Here is a 20,286-nt window from a genome sequence, read left to right as displayed (position 1 = left end):
CTTCCTCTCTCTGGTGAGGTGGACTGTCAGACTCATCAGGCAATTCTTGTCCCCTCCTGATAGCCAAGTTGTGCAGCATGGAGTGCATCACCACAAATTGAGCTACCTGCTCAGGGTGGTATTGGAAGTTGCCTCCTGAGTGGTCCAGACATCTAAAGCGCTGCTTCAGCACTCCAATGGTTTACTCCATGATATTGCGAGTTGCTCTGTGGCTCTCGTTGTATCGCTTCTCGGCTTCGGTGTGGGTGTCACGCAGGGGATCATCAGCCAGGTGGCGAGGCCATATCCTTTGTCACCAAGTATCCAGCATTGACCTTGTGGCTAATTGTTAAACAAGTCAGATACAGTGCTCTCACGCAGGATGTGAGCATCATGGATGCTGCCTGGAAATTTAGCATTCACTGCCATTATAATCTGCTGGTGGTCGACAATGAGTTACACATTCAGGGAGTGGAATGCATTTCAGTTCCTGAAAACCTCTGCATTGCGGAAAGGTGCCCACATCATGATGTGCGTACAGTCTATTGCTCCATGCACCTTGGGGAAGTTTGCAATTCTAGAGCCCTCTCAGTCTGTGCCTCCCTGGCCGTAGGGAAGCTGATCAAGTCCCTCCTGCATGCGTACAGGGCTTCAGTGACCTGTCTAATGCAGCGATGTGTGACATGCTGAGACAGATCGCAAATGTTGCCAGCTGAGGCCTGAAAAGAACCTGACACGCAGAACGACAGTGCTGCGGTGACTTTGACCTTGACAGACAGTGCAGTACTGATGGTGCTGGCAGGCTGCAGATCTGCCCTTATCAGCTGGCATAACTCAGTGATAACCTCTTTGTGGAAGCACAGTCTCCAAAGGCAGGTGTTGTCAGGCAAGTTGAGGTAAGACCGCTTGTCCCTATACTTGCGGGGGGGTGTAACGTCTGGTCCTCCTCATCAGTCTGGCACATCTTACATTGGGCACATAATGCTATGGAGTGTACCTTCGGCCATCTCGAGTCTGCAGCATGTAATTGGTCATCAAGAGAGGGTGAGAAAGGACAGGCCCCATTCCAATAGCTCTCTGTTTCCACCGATTGGTCACAAAGAATGAATGTACCGACGAAGACACTTATTAAATTCCAATCGTTCACAGTATGGTGAAGATGTTTGTACAGATGTTCACATCACTTCCAAGGACCTCCAGAGTACATCCGAACTTCCCCAAGGTTGAAGCAGAGCAGCCTTTTAAAGGATGCGACATGTGATTTATAACACAAATAGACAGTTTCTTAAACGATAAGGGGATAAGGGGTTATGTGGAACGGGCGTGGAAGTGGAGCTGAGTCCATGATCAGATCAGCCATGATCTTATTGAATGGCAGAGCAGGCTCGAGGGACCATATGGCCTACTCCTGTTCCTATTTCTTATGCACTTATGTTCTAACATGGCATCCATAACGCTGTGATTAGCTCTGGTTAGCTCCATTTTTCCCGGGCGGTTTTTTGGGCGAGAGATATTGTGGGCGATATGTGTGCGAGGTGGTGAAAGTGACACTGGGCGATCTCATGGCCGTTAGTTTCGGCAAATGTGATCTTTACAACAAAAAAAGTGGGCGGTCCGTCTTATTGAATCTCGACATTAATTCCGTGTGGAAACTAACGCTGGCCGATATTACGGGCGTTGATTTCGCCCATTCTGATGATTCAGCCCACAAAAAGTGGACGGGTGGTATTATTTTTTCATGGCGTTAAGCACATAGGTAAAGTAACGCTCAGCGATAAATTTCCAAAAAGTGCCCGTCAGTTTCCATTTTGTGGCTAATTGGGCGATATATGGGAGTTATACAACATTTCAGCAGTAAAATGTACTTTAAGTGGGCATTAAGCACGCACACAAAGTGGAAAATCTAGTCCTTGGACACATGCCAGTGACAGTTCACCTTGAACTTAATGGCCCTGCAATCCCGGCCTCCCCGTACGGAGTTGGCAGCCAGGACATTCGCTTGGGCAAGATTGCGGTAGTTGCCCATCTCTTGCCCTGCGAATGTCCTGAAAACTCTTGCACTTGGTAAAAGCAGGCGTAGTCTACTTTTACCAGTTTTATAACATACAAAAACATATAAAAATAACATTTAAAAAACACATTTTAATGTTAAAAACACTGCCCACTAAGCTAAGTTTATTTTAAACCATAACTAAAAAACTTTTTAAAAAATCAGAAAAATATATTTTTTTCGAAGACATTTATTAACTTTAATTTAAATTAATGTTAAATATATGATGTTTTTTTTCTATTTTTTATTGGTGTTTTGGTGTGGGGGGCATGTTTTTCAATCATAATAATGAGAACTCCAACTTACGGAGTTCCCATTATTATGAATGAGAAAATACTTTACCTGGATTGGCTGCCCAGTGCCATGTGACTCCAGCTCCAGCTCTACATCCGATGCGCAGGGAGAGGAAGCCTCAGGACCAGGATTTCTGGTGGGCGCAGCAGCAAAAGGTAAGTGCGCATCTTTTCTCTAGAATTGAGTCGAACGCCCGCGGAAGAAGGAACCGGGATTTTAGGGCTAATGAATCAGCGACAAGCACACTACTACCACAGAGGTGCTACAGCACTTCCTGCACTGCAGGAAGGAGAAACAGTGTGACTCAAACAAACACGAGAAAGCAAAGAGTGGCAAAAAGTTTAGGTTCGGAAACAAGTCGGCATTCGTTCATATCAAGTCATTACAGAAGATGGCCGTGAGTATCGCAGAAATAGGAAACATCTGAGAAAGAGCGCTGAGACATTCAGCGAAACTCCAGAAATCTCAGTGACACCCACAGACGATCCGCTGACTACACAGCCAACTAACACGCGAAACAGCACTTCAATGACAACATGTGAAAACAAGGATATGTTGCCTGATATTTCCCCTCAGAACACTGATAAAGGGACAAGAGCGATCAGTGCACAGAACAACACTGAAACAACCAGTTTGAGGCAAAGCAACAGAATCCGCACAACACCAAAATACCTGGAGCACTATGTACAGAAATAAGAAATCATGGTCACTGGATACTTGTATAAAGAATTAATAAGACAAGAGTTTTGTTGTTGTTGTTAATCTTGTAGTTGTTTAATACATGTATTCATAAGAAGTTAACTACCCATTTATATTGAAGCTAACTTTAATTCATTTTTGTTGCTTATGAAAGAAAAGGTGTAATGAAATAATATATAGCGCCCTCTCGCTAGGAGGTATATTGAGAGAGAGGGTCTGTGAAGGAACACCATTTTAAGTTCCACATGGCTGTCTGAGATCTCCCAAATAAATATAGTTAATTTGAACTAAGAATGTTCAAGAGTATTCAAGAGACTATAAAATACAGCAAGAACATGAAATGGCATCTTTTAAAAACTGTTCATATAAAAGCATTTTTAATTTACTAAGAAACTGACTACCGTATCCCACTATAACGAGCAAATGGTTCTGCACAGTTTTTGAAAGTCATTTTCAGTCAGTTAAAATTGGGCTGCTCACAGGCGATGGATGGACACTCTGATTATAAAAGCTTACTTTTTATGATAAACCAATTTTCAGCTGTACTAATAATGCTGCACCATGTTACCACTCTTAAATATATCATGGAATAATTGTTATTCCAAATATATCTTTAAAAATAATCATATTTCAAACGCTCCTCGATTGCGCTGGTTGAAGGCAGATTTTGTGTTCGGTGATATACCAATCAGTTTGAGCAAAAACTTGTGAAAAAAATTGAACTTCTCAAAACTAGTGCAATTTTGTGCGCCCGATTGCGCCCAAAGTGGAAACTCTTGGTCACAGAAAATTAATCAACGTGATGATTTTTAGTTCTGGCCTCTTGCTCCACCATCGGCAGCCGTACCATCAACTGTCTAGGCCTGAAGCTCTAGAATTCCCTCCCTGAACCTTTCAGCCTCTCTACCAATGTTCCCTCTAATTTTCTGCGGGGCTGCACGGTCCCTTTAATGAGCTGCGCAGCCCTTTCAAATTTCCGTGCATGCGCGGTTCTTCCATTAAAAACTGGTGAGCGGCCTGTGTGGGAGCCCCAAACCGCAACGTGGTCATGCGGCCTGGCAGCTTAATGCGAATATTGCTCTCTATCTCTCTCTCCTCCTTTGTCGCTACTTAAAACCTACCTCTTCTGACTAAACATTTGGTCATCTGCCCTAACATTTCCTTATGTGGCTCAGTGTCAAATTTTGTTTGATAATGCTCCTGTAAAGCACCTTGGGACATTTTACTACGTTAAAGGCGCTATACAAATGCAAGTTATTGTTGTTGAAGTTATTCAGCATTCTTTAAGTATAAATGGTTAAGTAGGTTTTGGACACAAGAACATAAGAAATAGGAGCAGGAGTTGGCCACCTGGCCCCTCGAGCCTGCTCCGCCATTCAATAAGATCATGGCTGATTTGATCATGGACTCAGCTCCATTTCCCTGCCCGCTCCCCATAATCCTTTATTCCCTTATCGCTCAAAAATCTATCTATCTCCGCCTTAAATATATTCAATGACACAGCCTCCACAGCTCTCCGGGGTAGAGAATTCTACAGACTTACAACCCTCTGAGAGAAGAAATTCCTCCTCATCTCAGTTTTAAATGGGCGACCTCTTATTATAAAAGTAGGCCCACTAGTTCTAGTATACTCCATAAGTAGAAACATCCTCTCTGCATCCACCTTGTCAAGTTCCCTCATTATCTTATATGTCTCAATAAGATCACCTCCCATTCTTCTGAACTCCGAGTACAGGCCCAATCTACTCAACTTTTCTTCATAAGTCTACCCCTTCATCTCAGGAATCTACCAAGTGAGCCTCCAATGCAAGTATATCACTCCTTAAATAAAGAGGCCAAAACTGTACGCATTACTCCAAGTGTGGCCTCATCAATACCCTGTACAGTTGTAGCAAGACTTCTCTGCTTTTATACTCTATTCCCCTTGCAATAAAGGCCAACATTCCATTTGCCTTCCTGATTACTTGCTGTACCTGCATACTAACTTTTTGTGTTTCATTGACAAGGACCCCCAGGTCCCTCTGTTCTGCAGCAATTTATAATTTTTCTCCATTTAATAATAATTTGCTTTTTTATTTTTTCTGCCAAAGTGGATAACCTCACATTTTCCCACATTATACTCCATCTGCCAAATTTTTGCCCACTCACTTAGCCTGTCCATCTATATCCCTTTGCAGATTTTTTGTGTCCTCCTCACAACTTGTTTTCCCACCCATCTCTGTATCATCAGCAAACTTGGCTACATTACTCTTGGTCCCTTCATCCAAATCATTAATATAGATTGTAAATAGTTGAGGCTGATGGACTCAAGCAGGATTCCACTGGGGACCCAAGTTCAGCTTCAGTCACATTGATCTGAATTGAATTGAATCACCTTTCCATTTTCGTCACATCTGACCCCCTCAGACAAACTACAACAAATCAAATCACCCGAGCACTGTGGGGCAGAAAGCACGGGTAACTTCACATCAGGCTGCTTACAGCTGTCGCTGTATAAGGTGAGAAACATCGGACCAGGAGTAGGCCATTCAGCCCCTCGTGCTCGTTCTACTATTCAGATCATGGCTGATCTGTATCTTAACTCCATCTACCCGCCTTGGTTATGTAACCCGTACCACACTTGCCTAACAAAAATCTATCAATCCCAATTTGAAATTTCCATTGACTCCCAGCCTCAACAGCTTTTTAGGGGAGAGGGTTCCAAATTTTCACTACTCTTTGCGTGAAGAAGTGCTTCCTGACATCACCACTGAATGGCCTACTTCTATTTTTAAAGTTATACCCCCTTGTTCTGGACTCTGCCACCAGAGGAAATAGTTTATCCCCCTATCTACCCTATCAATTGATATTATCTTAAACACCGGAATTTGATCACCTCTTAATGAGTGGGATCTCCTTAAACGAGCTACGTTAACTGAATGTAAAAAAGGTGGCGAGGGAGAAATTGTCAACTTCTGTTCACACCAGGCGTGAAGTTGGAGGAGCAGCTCTCACAGCGTTGGGAGGTCCGAACCATCTTCAGGCTCGGGCCTTGTCTCAATGTGGTCGGGAAAGGCGTGACTGGCACTAAACGGGGTGCCCCGCTGCAGCTCGTTGGTTGCGGTAGGGTGGCAAATCGTCCAGCAGAGACATTACAACAGTGACTGCACTTCAAAAAATTGGCACTGAAGCAGACAGATCAGGAGAATGAACACATGGATAAATAGCTGGTGTGGGAAAGAGGGGTGCTTTTTCATGGGACAGTTGCACCAGTACTGGGACAGCAAGGAACTGTACGGATGGGAGGGGCTCAACTTGCACCGGGATGGGACCGGTTTTCTAGCAGAAAGGGCAAATAGGGAGGTGGCAAAGGCTTCAAACAATAAGTGGGGCGGGGGGGGGGGGGGGGGAGTGGTGGGGAATCTACCAGAAATGAAACCAGCTCAAATATAAACAAAATAGGAAAGGAGACTAAACTAAGGGAGGATATATATGGTCAGGGAATAAATAGAGTTATCGAACAGTAGTGTAAAAAGATGGTTAAAAATAAAGTGAGAGGAATTGCTATTAAAACGCTATCTGTACAGCAATGCACAGAGTTTCCATAATAAAACAGGGGAACTGGAGGCAATAATACATTGTGAGGAACCAGATAAAGTAGGGATTACTGAGACATGGCTACAGAAAAATCAGGACTGGGAATTAAACATTGCAGGGTATAATATATTTAGAAAAGATGGAGAGGGGAAACAGAAGGTGGAGTAGCTCTTCTTATTGGAGAAAACATAATGGCAGTAGAAAAATGGGATGCAATTATCAGCAAAACAGAAATAGAAATCATGTGGATAGAAATAAAAGATAATAAAGGATCACTTGCACTAATAGATGTAGTCTACAGACCAATTAATAGTGGAAGGGAGGTGGAGGAAGAAATACATAGACAATTTAGGGAAATTAGTAAAACACATAGAATAATAATGGGGGATTTCAACAACCCCAAAATTATTTGGCCAGAAAAGGCAGGTAAAGAGGATAAGGGAATGGAGTTCCTACAATGTGCACAGGATTCCTTTCTAACCCAATATGTAAGGAGCCCAAAAAGGGAGGATTCACTACTGGATCTAGTATTGGGGAATGAACCAGAGTAGATAAGAGAAGTAAAAGTAGGGGAACATCCAGACAATAATGACCATAATATAACACACTTTTTAAAAAATTGAGAAGGACATATGTATAATGAAGATCAGGGTAATAGATTGGAGAAAAAATGATTTGAGAGGCTGTGAATAGAACTTGGGAAAATAAAATGTATAACAATATTGGCAAACAGTGATATAGAACAGCAATGGGAAACATTTAAAATGGTTCAACCGAGTCCAGGGAAAGTATATTTTCTTAAAAAACAAGAGCAAGCTAAACACTAATTAGACACCATGGATGAATAAAGGCATAAGGGAACATTTGAGGGTAAGAAAAGAGGGATACATTAAGTATATGGACAGCAAGGGAAAGCATGTCAAGGGAGAATATGAAGAGATTAGGAGAGAAGTCAAAAAAACAAAGATGTGTTAATTTGCAACTCCTAAAGCTCTGATTGGTCTCATTGGATGACAAGTCCTGAGTGCTGAATTGTCCCCTTGGAGGACAAGACACACCCAACTGTTTCTCTGGAATGTGTAATTAGATCCTCCCTGCCTACGTAATCAGTTACTTTGCAAAGTGTAATTCGAGTCAGTCTGACTGCCTACTCCAGACACAACAGAGCTCACTTGGAACAGACAGGGCTCATCCTCACAGGTTAAGGCCTTCTCCCCCCCGTTCCCCCGCCACCCCCAAATGAGTCCCTGCCCCCACTGTCCAAGTTCCTGACCTCCTTCCCGCCCCCGTCAAAGTTCCTGACCTCCTTCTACCCCTGCGCAAATCTCTGACCTCCTCCCACCCACCCACATACCTAAATTACTCATCTCCCTGCCCATGTTCCTGATCTACTCCCCCCTCCACCCAAGTTCTTGATCGCCCCCACCCATCCTCCCCCACCGCACCCGGTGAAAGTTCCTGACTCCCTTCCCCCCCTCCCCCCCCCCCCCCCACAGCCGAGTTGCTGTCTTTATCCCCCTGCCCAAGTTCCTACTCTATGGATTCATAGCCTTCTCCCTCCAACAAATTCCTGACCTTCCCACCTGACCCCCTGCTGCCATCCCCCGTCATAAATGGGACAATGTGTGTGGGTCACGGATTGTTAACAGGTTTATTGGGTATGAAGTGAATAGCGACAGTATTGTGACTTCCAGATTTCGTCAAATCTTACCATCTTTATCATGTTCTCACTCTCGAGCCACCCCTTTAGACCTGGATCACTTTCTTCTGCCATCTCCATTGTGCTCTCCATATTCTTTACCCCCACCCCATCAAATCCCTGACCTCCTTTGCCCCTCTCTGATTCTACTCTACCCTCTCTCTCTCCCCCTCCCTCCCTCCGAACCCCCCTCTCTCCCTCTCTGATTCCCCCCTCTCCCTCTCCTCTCCCCCTCTGATTCCTCTCTCACCACCTGATCTCCCCTTTCTCCCCCCTCTCTCTCCGAACCCCCCTCTCTCCCCCTCTGATTCCCCCCTCTCCCTCTTCTCTCCCCCTCTGATTCCTCTCTCACCACCTGATCTCCCCTTTCTCCCCCCTCTCCCTCCGATTCCACTCTCTCCCCTCACTCTCCTCTCCCTTTCTGATCCCCCTTCGAATGCCCATCTCGCCCCCTCTGCTAACCCCTCTCCCCCCCTGCAATATCCTCTCTTTCCCCCGTCTTTCCCTTTCCCCCTCTCTCTCCCGCTCTCCCTCTGATTCCCCCCTCCCTCTCCCCTCTCTTTCCCCTCTTCCACTCCTCTTCTCCCCTCTACCCTCTCCCTCTCTCCCATCCTTCTCGCTCCCCCCTCTCTCTCCCCCTCCCTCTTCTCTCTCTCTCTCTCCCTTTCTCCCCCTCTGACCCCCCTCACTCTCCCCCTCTCTCCCTTTAATCCCTCCTTTCTCTCCCTTCTCCCGCTCCTCTCTCCTCCTCTCCCCTCTCTCTCTCCCCCACTCTCTCCCCCTCCTTCCCTCTCTCTCTCCCTCTCTCCCCCTCTGATCCCCAACCCCCACCCCCCTGATCCCCTCCCTCTCTTTCCCCTTTTGATCCTCTCTTCTCCCCAAAGGCCAATGATGGGCCTTGTCCCATGGAGTTGAACAAAGCATGGCCCATGATGCACAGTAGCCACAATTGTGGGGTATTGCACCTGGGTGACCAGACCTTGGTGAGAGTGCGCTTGCGCAGAAGGGGTTCGGGTGCACATGTGCAAAAGGGGGCAGCCACGCGCATGCGCAGAAGGGCACAAAAATATTCATGCAGATAATCACTTTGGAAAAACAATTAGGAAGGCAAAGAGGAACTATGAAATTAAATGATCAAGAAGCATTAAAAAAAAGTAAAATATTCTACTGGCACATCAACAAAAAAAGGAAAGTCAGGAAAGGAACAGGGCCACTAAGGGTGGAAGGAATAAAATCACAGGCAACAATAGAGAGATGGTACAAATATTAAACAATGACTTTGCTTCAGTATTTACCAGGGAGGCAGATCAGCTGACCATGACATCGGAAGATGAGATTAGAAATGATATAACCGCATTTAAAATAAAAAAGGGAGACAAATTAAATAAAGTAATCAAACTCAAAGAGGAAAAAAATCCCAGTCCAGATGGATTACATCCGCGCATTTTAAAAGAATCTAAGGTGGAGATAGCAGAACCATTACTATTCATATTTAATAATTCGTTAGAAAAAGGTGTAGTGCCAGAGGACTAGCAGATAGCTAATGAAATACCTTTAATTATGAAGGGAGATAGAACATGTCCAGGGAACTATAGACCAGTTAGCTTAACTTCGGTGGGAGGAAAATAAGGGAATCCCTACTAAAAGAGAAAATAGAAGAACATGTAGAAACCAAAAATATAATAATGAATAGTCAACATGGATTTCAAAAGGAAAAGTCTTACTTGACCAAACTCATGGAATTTTTTGAAGCGCTAACAGAGAAAGTAGACAGTAACAATGGATGTAAGTTATTTAGATTTCCAAAGAACTTTTGATAAGGTGCCACATAATAGACTAGTGAATAAGGTCAGAGAATGCGGAGTCAGGGGACAAGTAGTAGAATGGATAGCTAGCTGGCTTCAAGACAGAAAGCAGAGAGGAGGGGTAAAAGGAAGCTATTCACACCGACAGAAGGTGGAAAGTGGAGTCCCACAAGGATTAGTGCTGGGACCATTGTTGTTCACTATTTATATTAATGATTTAGACTTTGGAATCAAAATCACAATTTCTAAATTTGCGAATGACACCAAATTTGGGGGGGTTAGTCAATACTGAGAAGAACTCAATTACAATTACAAGAAGACATTAATCAACTTGCAAAATGGGCATATAATTGGCAAATTAAAGTCAACACAAATAAACGTGGGGCATTACATTTTGTTAAGAAAAATAAGGAGGTCACATAGTACTTGGAAAATAAGACTCTAAATGGGGTAGGGGAACAAAAAGATCTCGGAGTACAAAAAGACAAATCACTAAATGTAGCGACACAGGTTAATAAGACTACAAAAAATGCAAAGCAAGTACTAGGGTTTATTTCTAGAGGAGAGCTCCGAGAGAGGGAGAGTCCGAGTGCAGGAGAGTCCGAGGAGAGTCCGAGTTTGGGAGTCCGAGAGCGGGAGAGTCCGAGAGCGGGAGAGTCCGGGTTCAAGCATCCGAATTCGGGTGTCCGAGAGCGGGAGAGTCCAAGAGCGGGAGAGTCCGAGAGCGGGTGAGTATGAGAGTGGGAGAGTCCGAGTTTCGGGAGAGTCAGAGTTTCGGGAGAGTCCGAGAACTGGAGAGTCCGAGTTCGGGAGTCTGACTTCGGGAGTCCGAGAACGGGAGAGTCCGAGAGCGGTAGAGTCCGAGTTCGGGAGTCCGAGAGCGGGAGAGTCCGTGGGTTCAGGAGGTCGGTGAATTCAGAGGTCCGAGAGCTCGGTCAGTTCGGAGGCCGAGAGATCGGTGAAGTGAGTTGGTAAGTCTAACTAGAGGGATGGCAGGGCACCTCAGTCCCATGGAGTGCACATCCTGTGGCATGTGGGATGTCCTGGACGCTTCGCGCAGCCTGGACAACTGTGTGTGCAGGAGGTGTCTCCAGCTTCAACTACTCGAGCTCCGGGTTTCGGAGCTTGAGTGGCAGCTGGAGTCAATACAGTGCATTTGCGAAGCTAAGAGCTACGTGGATAGCACATTTCAGGAGGTTGTCATCCCACAGCTTAAAAGCGTGCAGGTAGAGGGGAAGTGGGTGACCACCAGATGAAGTAAGAATGCTAGGCAGGTTGTGCAGAAGTCCCCCTGTGAGTCCATCTCGTTTTCAAACCGATATTCACTTCTGAGCAATGGTGAGGGCGATGGTGCCTCTGGGGAGTGCAGCCAGAGCCAATTCCAAGGCACCACGAGTGGCTCAGCTGTTCAGGGAGGAGGGACGAAGAACAAAAGAGCCCTACTGATAGGGGATTCTATAGTTAGGGCAACAGACAGGCGTTTCTGCGGCCATAGACGTGACTCCCGAATGGTTTGGTGCCTCCCTGGTGCCATGGTCAAGGATGTCACAGAGCGGATGCAGGGTATTCTGCAGGGGGAGGGTAAACATCCAGAGGTCGTGGTCCATATCGGGACCAATGACATAGGTAAAAAGAGGAATGAGGTCCTACAGGCAGAATTCAGGGAGCTAGGAAGAAAATTAAAGGGTAGGACTTCAAAGGTAGTAATCTCCGGGTTACTACCGGTGCCATGTGCTAATGAGTACAAGAATAGAAGGATAGAGAGGATGAACACATGGCTGGAGAGTTGGTGTAGGAGGGAGGGCTTTAAATTCTTGAGGTGTTGGGACTGCTTCTGGGGGAGATGGGACCTGTACAAACCGGATGGATTGCACCTCAACAGCACCAGGACCACTATCCTCGTGGGGAGTTTTGCTGGTGCTGTTGGGGAGAGTTTAAACTAGCTTGTCAGGAGGATTGGAACCTGAGAATGAATTCAATGGGGAAGGAAGTAAAGCAGAAATTGGATAGCAAGAATCTAGAAAGTAAATCTGTAGGACAGAGGAAACAAGGCTTAGTAAGTAGTAAACAAGGAGGTCTTCCCCTGCTAAATGGTATATACATTAATGCAAGGAGTATAGCGAATAAGGTGAATGAGCTAAGAGCACAGGTAGATACTTGGGAGTATGACATTATAGACATTACAGAAACATGGCTGAAAGAGGGGCAGGTTTGGCAGATCAATATTCCTGGTTACAGGATTGTTAGACAAGAGAGAGGGAGGTAAAAAGGTGGGGGGGGCATCACAGTACTGAATAAAGAAACTATTACAGCGGTGAGGAGGGATGATATGTTAGAGGGATCATCAAATGAGATGCTATGGGTCGAATTGAAAAATAAAAAAAGGGTGATCACGCGGCTGGGCATATATTATAGACCCCTAAATAGCGGGAGGGAGATAGAGGAGCAAATATGTAGGCAAATTGCTGTGAAGTCCAAAAACCATAGGGTAGTAATGGTAGGGGATTTTAACTATCTGAATATTGATTGGGACAAATATAGTGTGAAGGGTATAGAGGGTGCGGAATTCTTGAAATGCATTCAAGAGAACTTTTTTAGTCAGTATGTAGCAAGCCCAACACAAGAGGGGGCGGTTTTGGATTAAGTTTTGGGGAATGAAGCTGGGCTGGTTGAAGGGGTATCAGTGGGGGAGCACTTAGGCGCCAGTGACCATAATTCAGTCAGATTCAAGTTTGTTATGAATAAGGACAAGGATAGGCCTGGAATAAAAGTCCCGAATTGGGGAAAAGTTAATTTTACTAAGTTAAGGAGTGAATTGCCCATAGTGGACTGGAAACAGCTACTTGTGGGTAAATCAGTGTCGGAACAGTGGGAAGCATTCAAGGAGGAGATCCGGAAGGCTCAGGCCAAACATGTGCCCTTAAAGAAAAAGGTTGGGAATAATAATTCTAGAGCCCTGGATGTTGAGGGACTTACAGGGGAGGATAAAGAACAAAAGGGACGCTTATGTCATATACCAACGGCTAAATACTATAGAATCTTTAGCGGAATATAGAAAGTTAAGAGGCAAAATTAAAAAGGATATTAGAAATGCTAAGAGAGAGCATGAAAAATTCTTGGCTAGTAAAATTAAGGAAAACCCTAAGATGTTCTATAAATTCATTAAGAGTAAGTGGGTAACTAAAGAAAAGGTAGGGCCTATTAGAGACCATGAGGGTAATCTTTGTGTGGAGGCGGAAGATGTTGGGAAGGCTCTAAATGAATACTTTGCATCTGTTTTCAGAAAGGAAAGGGACACTGCAGATACTGCTATCGAGGAGGAGTGTGATATTCTGGATGAAATAAATATAGTGAGTGAGGAAGTATTAACGGGTTTAGCAGCTTTGAAAGTAGATAAATCTCCAGGCCCGGATGAATTGCATCCCAGGCTGTTGAGTGAAGTAAAAGAGGAAATAGCAGAGGCTTTGACCATCATTTTCTAGTCCTCTTTAGATTTAGGCATGGTGCTGGAGGATTGCTAATGTAGTACCCTTGTTTAAGAAGGGAAAAAGAGATAGACCAAGTAATTACTGGCCTGTCAGCCTAACCTCAGTGGTGGGAAAATTATGGGAAAAAATCCTGAAAGACAGGATAAATCTACATTTGGAAAGGCAAGGATTAATTAGGGCTAGTCAGCATGGATTTGTTAAGGGAAGATCGTGTTTGACTAACTTGATTGAATTTTTTGAGGAGGTAACCAGCAAGGTCGATGAGGGTAGTGCGTAAGATGTAGTATATAAGTACTTTAGCAAAGCTTTGGATAAGGTCCCACATGGTAGACTGGTCACGAAGGTTAAAACCCATGGGATCCAGGACAAAGTGGCAAGTTGGATCCAAAATTGGCTTGGAGCTAGGAAACAAAGGTTAATGATTGAGGGATGTTTTTGTGACTGGAAGGATGTTTTCAGTGGGGTTCCACAGGGCTCATTACTGGATCCCTTTCTTTTTGTGGTATATAGCAACGGTTTAGATTTGAATATAGGGAGTATGATTAAGAAGTTTGCAGACGACACTAAAATTGGCTATGTGGTTGATAATGAAGAGGAAAGTCATGGGCTGCAGGAGGATATCAATCTACTGGTCAGCTGGGCAGAGCAGTAGCAAATGGAATTTTAATTCCGAGAACTGTGAGGTAATGCACTTTGAGAGGGCTGATAAGGAAAGTGTATACACATTAAGCGGTAGGCCACTTAATAGTGTAGATGAACAAATGGATCTTGGAGTGCTTGTCCACAGATCCCTGAAATTAGCAGGCCACGGGATAAGGTGGTTAAGAAGAAATACGGAATGCTTGCCTTTATTGGCCGAGGCATAGAATATAAGAGCAGGGAGGTTATGCTGAAATTGTATACTTTGGTTAGGACACAGCTAGAGTACTGCGTGCAGTTCTGGTCGCCGTATTATAGGAAGGACGTGATTGCACAAGAGAGGGTGCAGAGGAGATTTACTCGGATGCTGCCTGGAATGGAGAATCTTAGTTATGAGGGCAGATTGGATAGGCTGGGTTTCTTCTCATTAGAGCAGAAGAGGTTGAGAGGAAACCTCATTGAGGTGTTCAAAATATTGAAGGGCCTGGTCATAGTGGATAGTAAGGGCCTATTTCCATTGGTAGAGGAGTCTATTATGAGGGGGCATAGTTTTTAGGTGGTTGGTGGAAGGTTTAGAGGGGATTTGAGGAGGGGTTTCTTTACGCAGAGGGTTGTGGGGATCTGGAACTCACTGCATGGAAGAGTGGTGGATGCAGAAACCCTCACGACTTTTAAGAGAGGGTTGGATGGGCACTTAAAGTGCCGTAGCCTGCAGGGTTACAGGGATTAGACTGGATGACAATTTGTTGGCCGGTGCAGATATAATGGTAAGTACTGCAGAGAATTGATTACAGCCAGGGTGATCTCCTGGACTAGTTTCGATCGCCTGGATGGGCTGGAGAGGAATTTTCCCAGATTTATTTCTCCCTAAATTAGCCTGGGTTTTTATCTGGTTTTTGCCTCTCCCAGGAAATCACATGGCTCCGGTTGGGGTGGAGTGTAGAATGTTTCAGTATAAGGGCTGTTGCAGTTGTATGAGGCAGAATGGTTGGGCTGGGTGCTCTTTGCCTTTCCATCATTGTTCATAGATTTATATGTAACCTTCAGGGTTGCTGACCGAGGGCCTTGAGGCTCTTTGTCGGCCAGCGTGGACACAATGGGCCGAAATAGCCTCCTTCTGTGCTGTAAATTTCTATGTTTCTATGTATCGAATTGAAAAATAGAGAGGTTATTATAAACTTGTATTGAACCTTGATTAGACCACACTTAGAGTACTGTGCACAATTCTGGTTGCCATATTATAAAAAGGATATAAAGGCACTGGAGAAGGCGCAGAAAAGATTTACAAAGATGATACCAGAAATGAGAGGTTATACTTATCAGGAAAGGATGAATACGCTGGGTCTCTTTTCTCTTGAAAAGACAAGGCTGAGGGATGACCTAATAGAGGTCTATAAAATTACAAAAGGCTTTGATAGAGTAGACTCAGAGAATAATAGTTGGGCTGGATTTTCGGCTTTTGAGATTTCAGAGCAGTAATGGAGGCGGGGCGGTCCTGATAGCACACGTAAAAAGTTTGCGCCTCGTCTGCAAAATTCGTCAAAAAATGAGGTTCCATGATCAGAGGCGCAAAATCAGGTGTTGGATGGTCAGGTCTGGAGGATGATATGCTGGCGAACTAGTCATGCCCCCATTAAATTCTTTCAGTGAAGCTGCAATGGCAGATAAAACTGACGCTTCCAAGTCGGAGCTTCACGCAGCATGCTGTGCGCAACCATTGCAGTCAACGTGACCTGCGATGTGGAATCCTCCTCCCTCCCACTAACAGCGCCTGCTGCACCCTGGGAACGCCTGGTTTTTCAGAGGTTTCCAAGGACAGGTGTTTAATTGTGCATTAGGGACGAATTTTGCAACCGGGGCACTAGTGGAGCGATGCACGACGATTGATGTCATGATCTCAGTGAAACTAGAGGGCGGGGCAATGAGTTTTTGTGCCGATGCAAACCATGAGCCTAATTTGCCGGCCGGGCAGTAAAAGCTGCACGTCGTAACACCTAGAAACAGCCTTTACCGCCCCTCCAGGGATCAAACAGAGGCGCACTCGAGCTGAAAATACAGCCCTCTGAGTGCTTCCACTTGTGTGGAAGAGCAAAACTAGGGGTCATCAAGACAAGATAGTTTCCAAGAAATCCAATAGGGAATTCAGAAGGAATTTCTTTACTCAGAGACTGGTAAGAATTTAGAACTCGCTACACAGCGAGTGGTTGAATAGTATAGATACATTTAAGGTAAGGCTAGACAAGCATATGAGGGAGAAGGGAATAGAGGGTTATGCTGATAGATTTAGATGAGGAGTGATGGGATGAGGAGAGTTAGGAGGAGGGTCAAGTGCAGCTTAAATGCAGGCATGGACTGTTTGGGACGAATGGCCTGTTTCTGTGCTGTATACGCTATGTAATCCTATGGCTTGGTTTCCACCAATCTTGTGCTACAGTTACATAAGAACAGAAGAATTAGGGACAGGAGTAGGCCATTCAGCTCTTCGAGCCTCCTCTGCCATTCAATAAGATCATGGCTGATCTTTTACCTCAACCCCATTTTCCCCATATCCTTTGATTCCCTTAGTATCCAAAAATCTATCAATCTAGTCTTGAATAGTCTCAACAACTGAGAGAGTGGTGTGAAAGTGGAACTCTCTACCACAGAGAGTGGTTGAAGCAAACGCTATCCAAATGTAAATGCTGGAAGGCTTATCATTTTGAACTTACATGCCGTGAAGACAAGGGTTGGAAGCACACTCATCTACATTGTGTTCACAGTTCATTCCAGCAAATCCCTTCATACAGACACAGCTGTAGTGACTGATACCATCAATGCAGGTTCCTTTATTGTGACACGGAGCAGACACACAGTCATTGATATTAGCCTCACATCTGATACCTGAAAAAGAGAATAATACAAGGGCATTTCAGCTGGGCTGCAAATTGGTCCACCAATATATTCGGTTCACGGAGCTTACGCTATTGTCTGAATAACAGTGTGGAGGATGTGTCCTTTAAGTGATTGAAAAAAATCTGCCTGTTACATTAACCCATCAAAACTTGAACCTGATATAGTCAGAGTTAAAAATATAATGAAATGCATGAACGTCTTTTAGCTTGATCCCATAATCCAGGCAATCCTATATAGTAAACCCATAAAAAAACAGTTCGGCTGCAGCTGGAGCATCGGCCCTGAATTTGCCATCATGCTGTCTTTGAAACTGACCGCAAGTTTGGAATTATCACGCGCTAAATCCCGAACTTGCGATCTGTCAAGTTCCGACTTCACATCGACTTCGCTGCACGTTTCACCTCCTCATTCAAACCAACGTGCTGGCGAAAAGTGGAGTTTATTGTCCACCTACTGCACATTAATTGCCCTGAGAATTTTTATGTCTGGTGCAAACAGGCACAGGAGCCTGTTGCACAGCGTAAGGGCAGGGGGATATGAGAAAATTGTATTAGTTGGTGGCTGCTGACTGACCCGTTGAATATTTCCAGCATTTTCTGATTAAATATTTACTGGCCAGACATCTTTGCAGGTGTCAGAATCTTTCCCGATGAGTTTTTGAACCCAGAAATTAAGTACATTAAAAACCAGCAATAGGCACTCTACAGATTAGATATATTGGTTTAAGGGCAATGTCTTTGTGTGCCAATTATTTCTCAACATTTTACAATAAAAAAAAATGTATAGAAACGTTTTGTACTGGTGGTTTGCTACTTAATTGGCATAATTCAAAATATGGAGCATCTAATCTAATACCGAGTAGGTAAGAAATACCTAACAAATGCAGTATTATTAATTACACATAGTTAGTTTAATCAAATGGATATCTGGCATAACTAAAATATATATACCTACCTTTTCCAGATTGCTTCAACCAACATTTCCAATTAAGGGTTGCTATTAAATGCTACGTAGATTGCAAATATATGCCAGTGCAACGCTTCTGTCTTCCATTGACATATATGTACAATCGTGTTTTTAGCAATCTCCTCTGCTTTCTGATTGGCTAAAAGTCAGGTAGTGAACAGTGCAGCCCCCCCGTGTGATCCCAGGTTCGCATACCCACAACGGTGCGTCCGTGGGAAACACTGCTACGTCTGAACGTAACTTCTCCAAGGGGGCTTTGCACAAGATAAGTGCAAATTTGTTTGGATGTCGGTGGTGTACTCCTTAAGTACATCGCCGATTGCCAATTCAGGGCCATTGTGTCCAAGTCTGGGCACCACACTTTAGGAAGGACGTGAAGGCTTTGGAGAGGGTATAGAAGGGATTTAATAGAATGGTTTCAGGGATAAAGGAATATAGTTACGTTGATAAACTAGAGAAGTTGGGGCTGTTCTCCCTGGAGGAGAGAAAGCTGAGAAGAGATTTTTCAGAGGTGTTTAAAATCAGGAAGGGTTTACATAGAGTAAATAAAGAAAAACTGTTTTCAGTAGCTGAGGGGTCGATAACGAGAGGGCGCAGATTTAAGGCGATTGGCAAAAGAACCAGAGGCGACATGAGGAAAAACTTTTTTTGCACAACGAGTGGTTAGGATTGGAAAGCACTGCCTGATAGGGTGGTGGATACAGAGTTAGTAATAGACTTCAAAAGGAAATTGGATAAATACTTGAAGGAGAAAAAATTGCAGGGCTATAGGGAAAGAGCGGGGGAGTGGGACTAACTGGATTGCTCTTTGAAAGAGCCGGTGCAGATTATTATATAGAATTACATAGAATATACAGCACAGAAACAGGACATTTAGCCCAACTAATCTGTGCTGGTATTTGTCTCCACACGAGTCTCCTCTCATTCCATCTACCTTATCTCAGCCTTCCAGACTATCTTTCTATTCTTTTTCTCTCTTGTACTCAACTAGTTTCTGTTTAAAAGCATCTAAGCTATTTGCCTCAATCATTTCCTCTGGTACAAGTTCCACATTCTAACCACTCTCCGAGTAAAGAAATTTCACCTTATTTCTCTATTGGATTTATTATTAACAATCTTGTATTTATGGCCCCTAGTTTTAGAATCTCCCACAAGTGGAAACATTTTCTCCACATCTACCCTGTCCAAGCCATGAATAATTTTAAAGACCTCTATCATGTCTCCTCGAGGTCTTCTCTTTTCAAAAGAAAAAAGCCCCGATCTGTTCAATCTTTCCGATGGCTGTAATCTCTCAGTTCTGGTACCATCCTTGTCAATCATTTTTGCCCTTTCTCAAGCTTTTATGTCCTTTATATAGTATGGAGACCAGAACTGTGCACAATACACCAAGTGCAGCCTGACCAGGGTCCTATACAAGTTTAACTTAACGTCATTACTTCTATGGGCTAGAACCTCCACTTTTTTTTACCTGCTTAACGCCCACTTAACGCCCATTTTACCGCTGAAATTATGTATAACGCCCAGATATCGCCCATTTTGGCACAAAATGGAAACTGAAGGGCATTTTTAGGAAACTTAATGCCAACCGTTACTTTCCCCATGTGCTTAATGCCGGGAAAAAATATTACTGTCCACTCACTTTTTTTGGCAGAATCATCAGAATGGGCGAAATCAACGCCCATAATATCGCCCACTGTTACTTTTCGCACTGATTTAATGCCGAGATTCAATAATACCGCCCGCCCACGTTTTTTTTGTCGTAAAGAGCATATTTACAGAAACTAGCAGCCATGAGATCGCCCAGTGTTAATTTCAACACCTCGCACACCTCTTGGTAGTCTGTTGTATCCAACAAAGAAGTTGATGTGCTAATCATCAATGGCATGAGTCTTCAAGTGGCTGTAGAGGCCAATTCTGGATGCACATAGTCCCTTGCACGTCGGACAAGGGAAGTTCGATGTGCCTGATGCTGACAGTACTGCCACCTGATGTCGTCTATCTCTAGTGTCCCGCAGGCGTTGACATCGGCTTTCTTCGAAGGTCTGGCAGGCAGTCCTCGTGAGGGTTCGCCACTGGATTTTATTAGCTGCTGTATTCTCGAGGTCCTTTGGTCGGATGCCACAGTACTGGAGGTTAGCCGTGATGCAATCTTTGTAGCGCTTGCGGGGGCGCTCCTGGTGTCTTCGACCTTCACAGAGC

General features: G+C 44.4%; 1 protein-coding gene across 1 annotated transcript in view; it reads right to left on the bottom strand.

Annotated features, from left to right (window-relative positions):
* The window catches only part of LOC139266569 (protein eyes shut homolog), a 341,043-nt gene that overhangs the window by 98,462 nt on the left and 222,295 nt on the right, over window positions 1–20,286 (bottom strand). Inside the window, exon 10 of the mRNA XM_070884164.1 lies at window positions 16,938–17,109. Coding sequence (XP_070740265.1) covers window positions 16,938–17,109 — 172 coding nt within the window. The remainder of the gene's footprint in view (window positions 1–16,937; window positions 17,110–20,286) is intronic.

The sequence above is a fragment of the Pristiophorus japonicus genome, chromosome 7, assembly GCF_044704955.1.
Source record: "Pristiophorus japonicus isolate sPriJap1 chromosome 7, sPriJap1.hap1, whole genome shotgun sequence".
In the NCBI taxonomy this organism is placed as follows: Eukaryota; Metazoa; Chordata; class Chondrichthyes; family Pristiophoridae; genus Pristiophorus; species Pristiophorus japonicus.
This window is presented reverse-complemented; position numbering and strand designations above follow the sequence as displayed.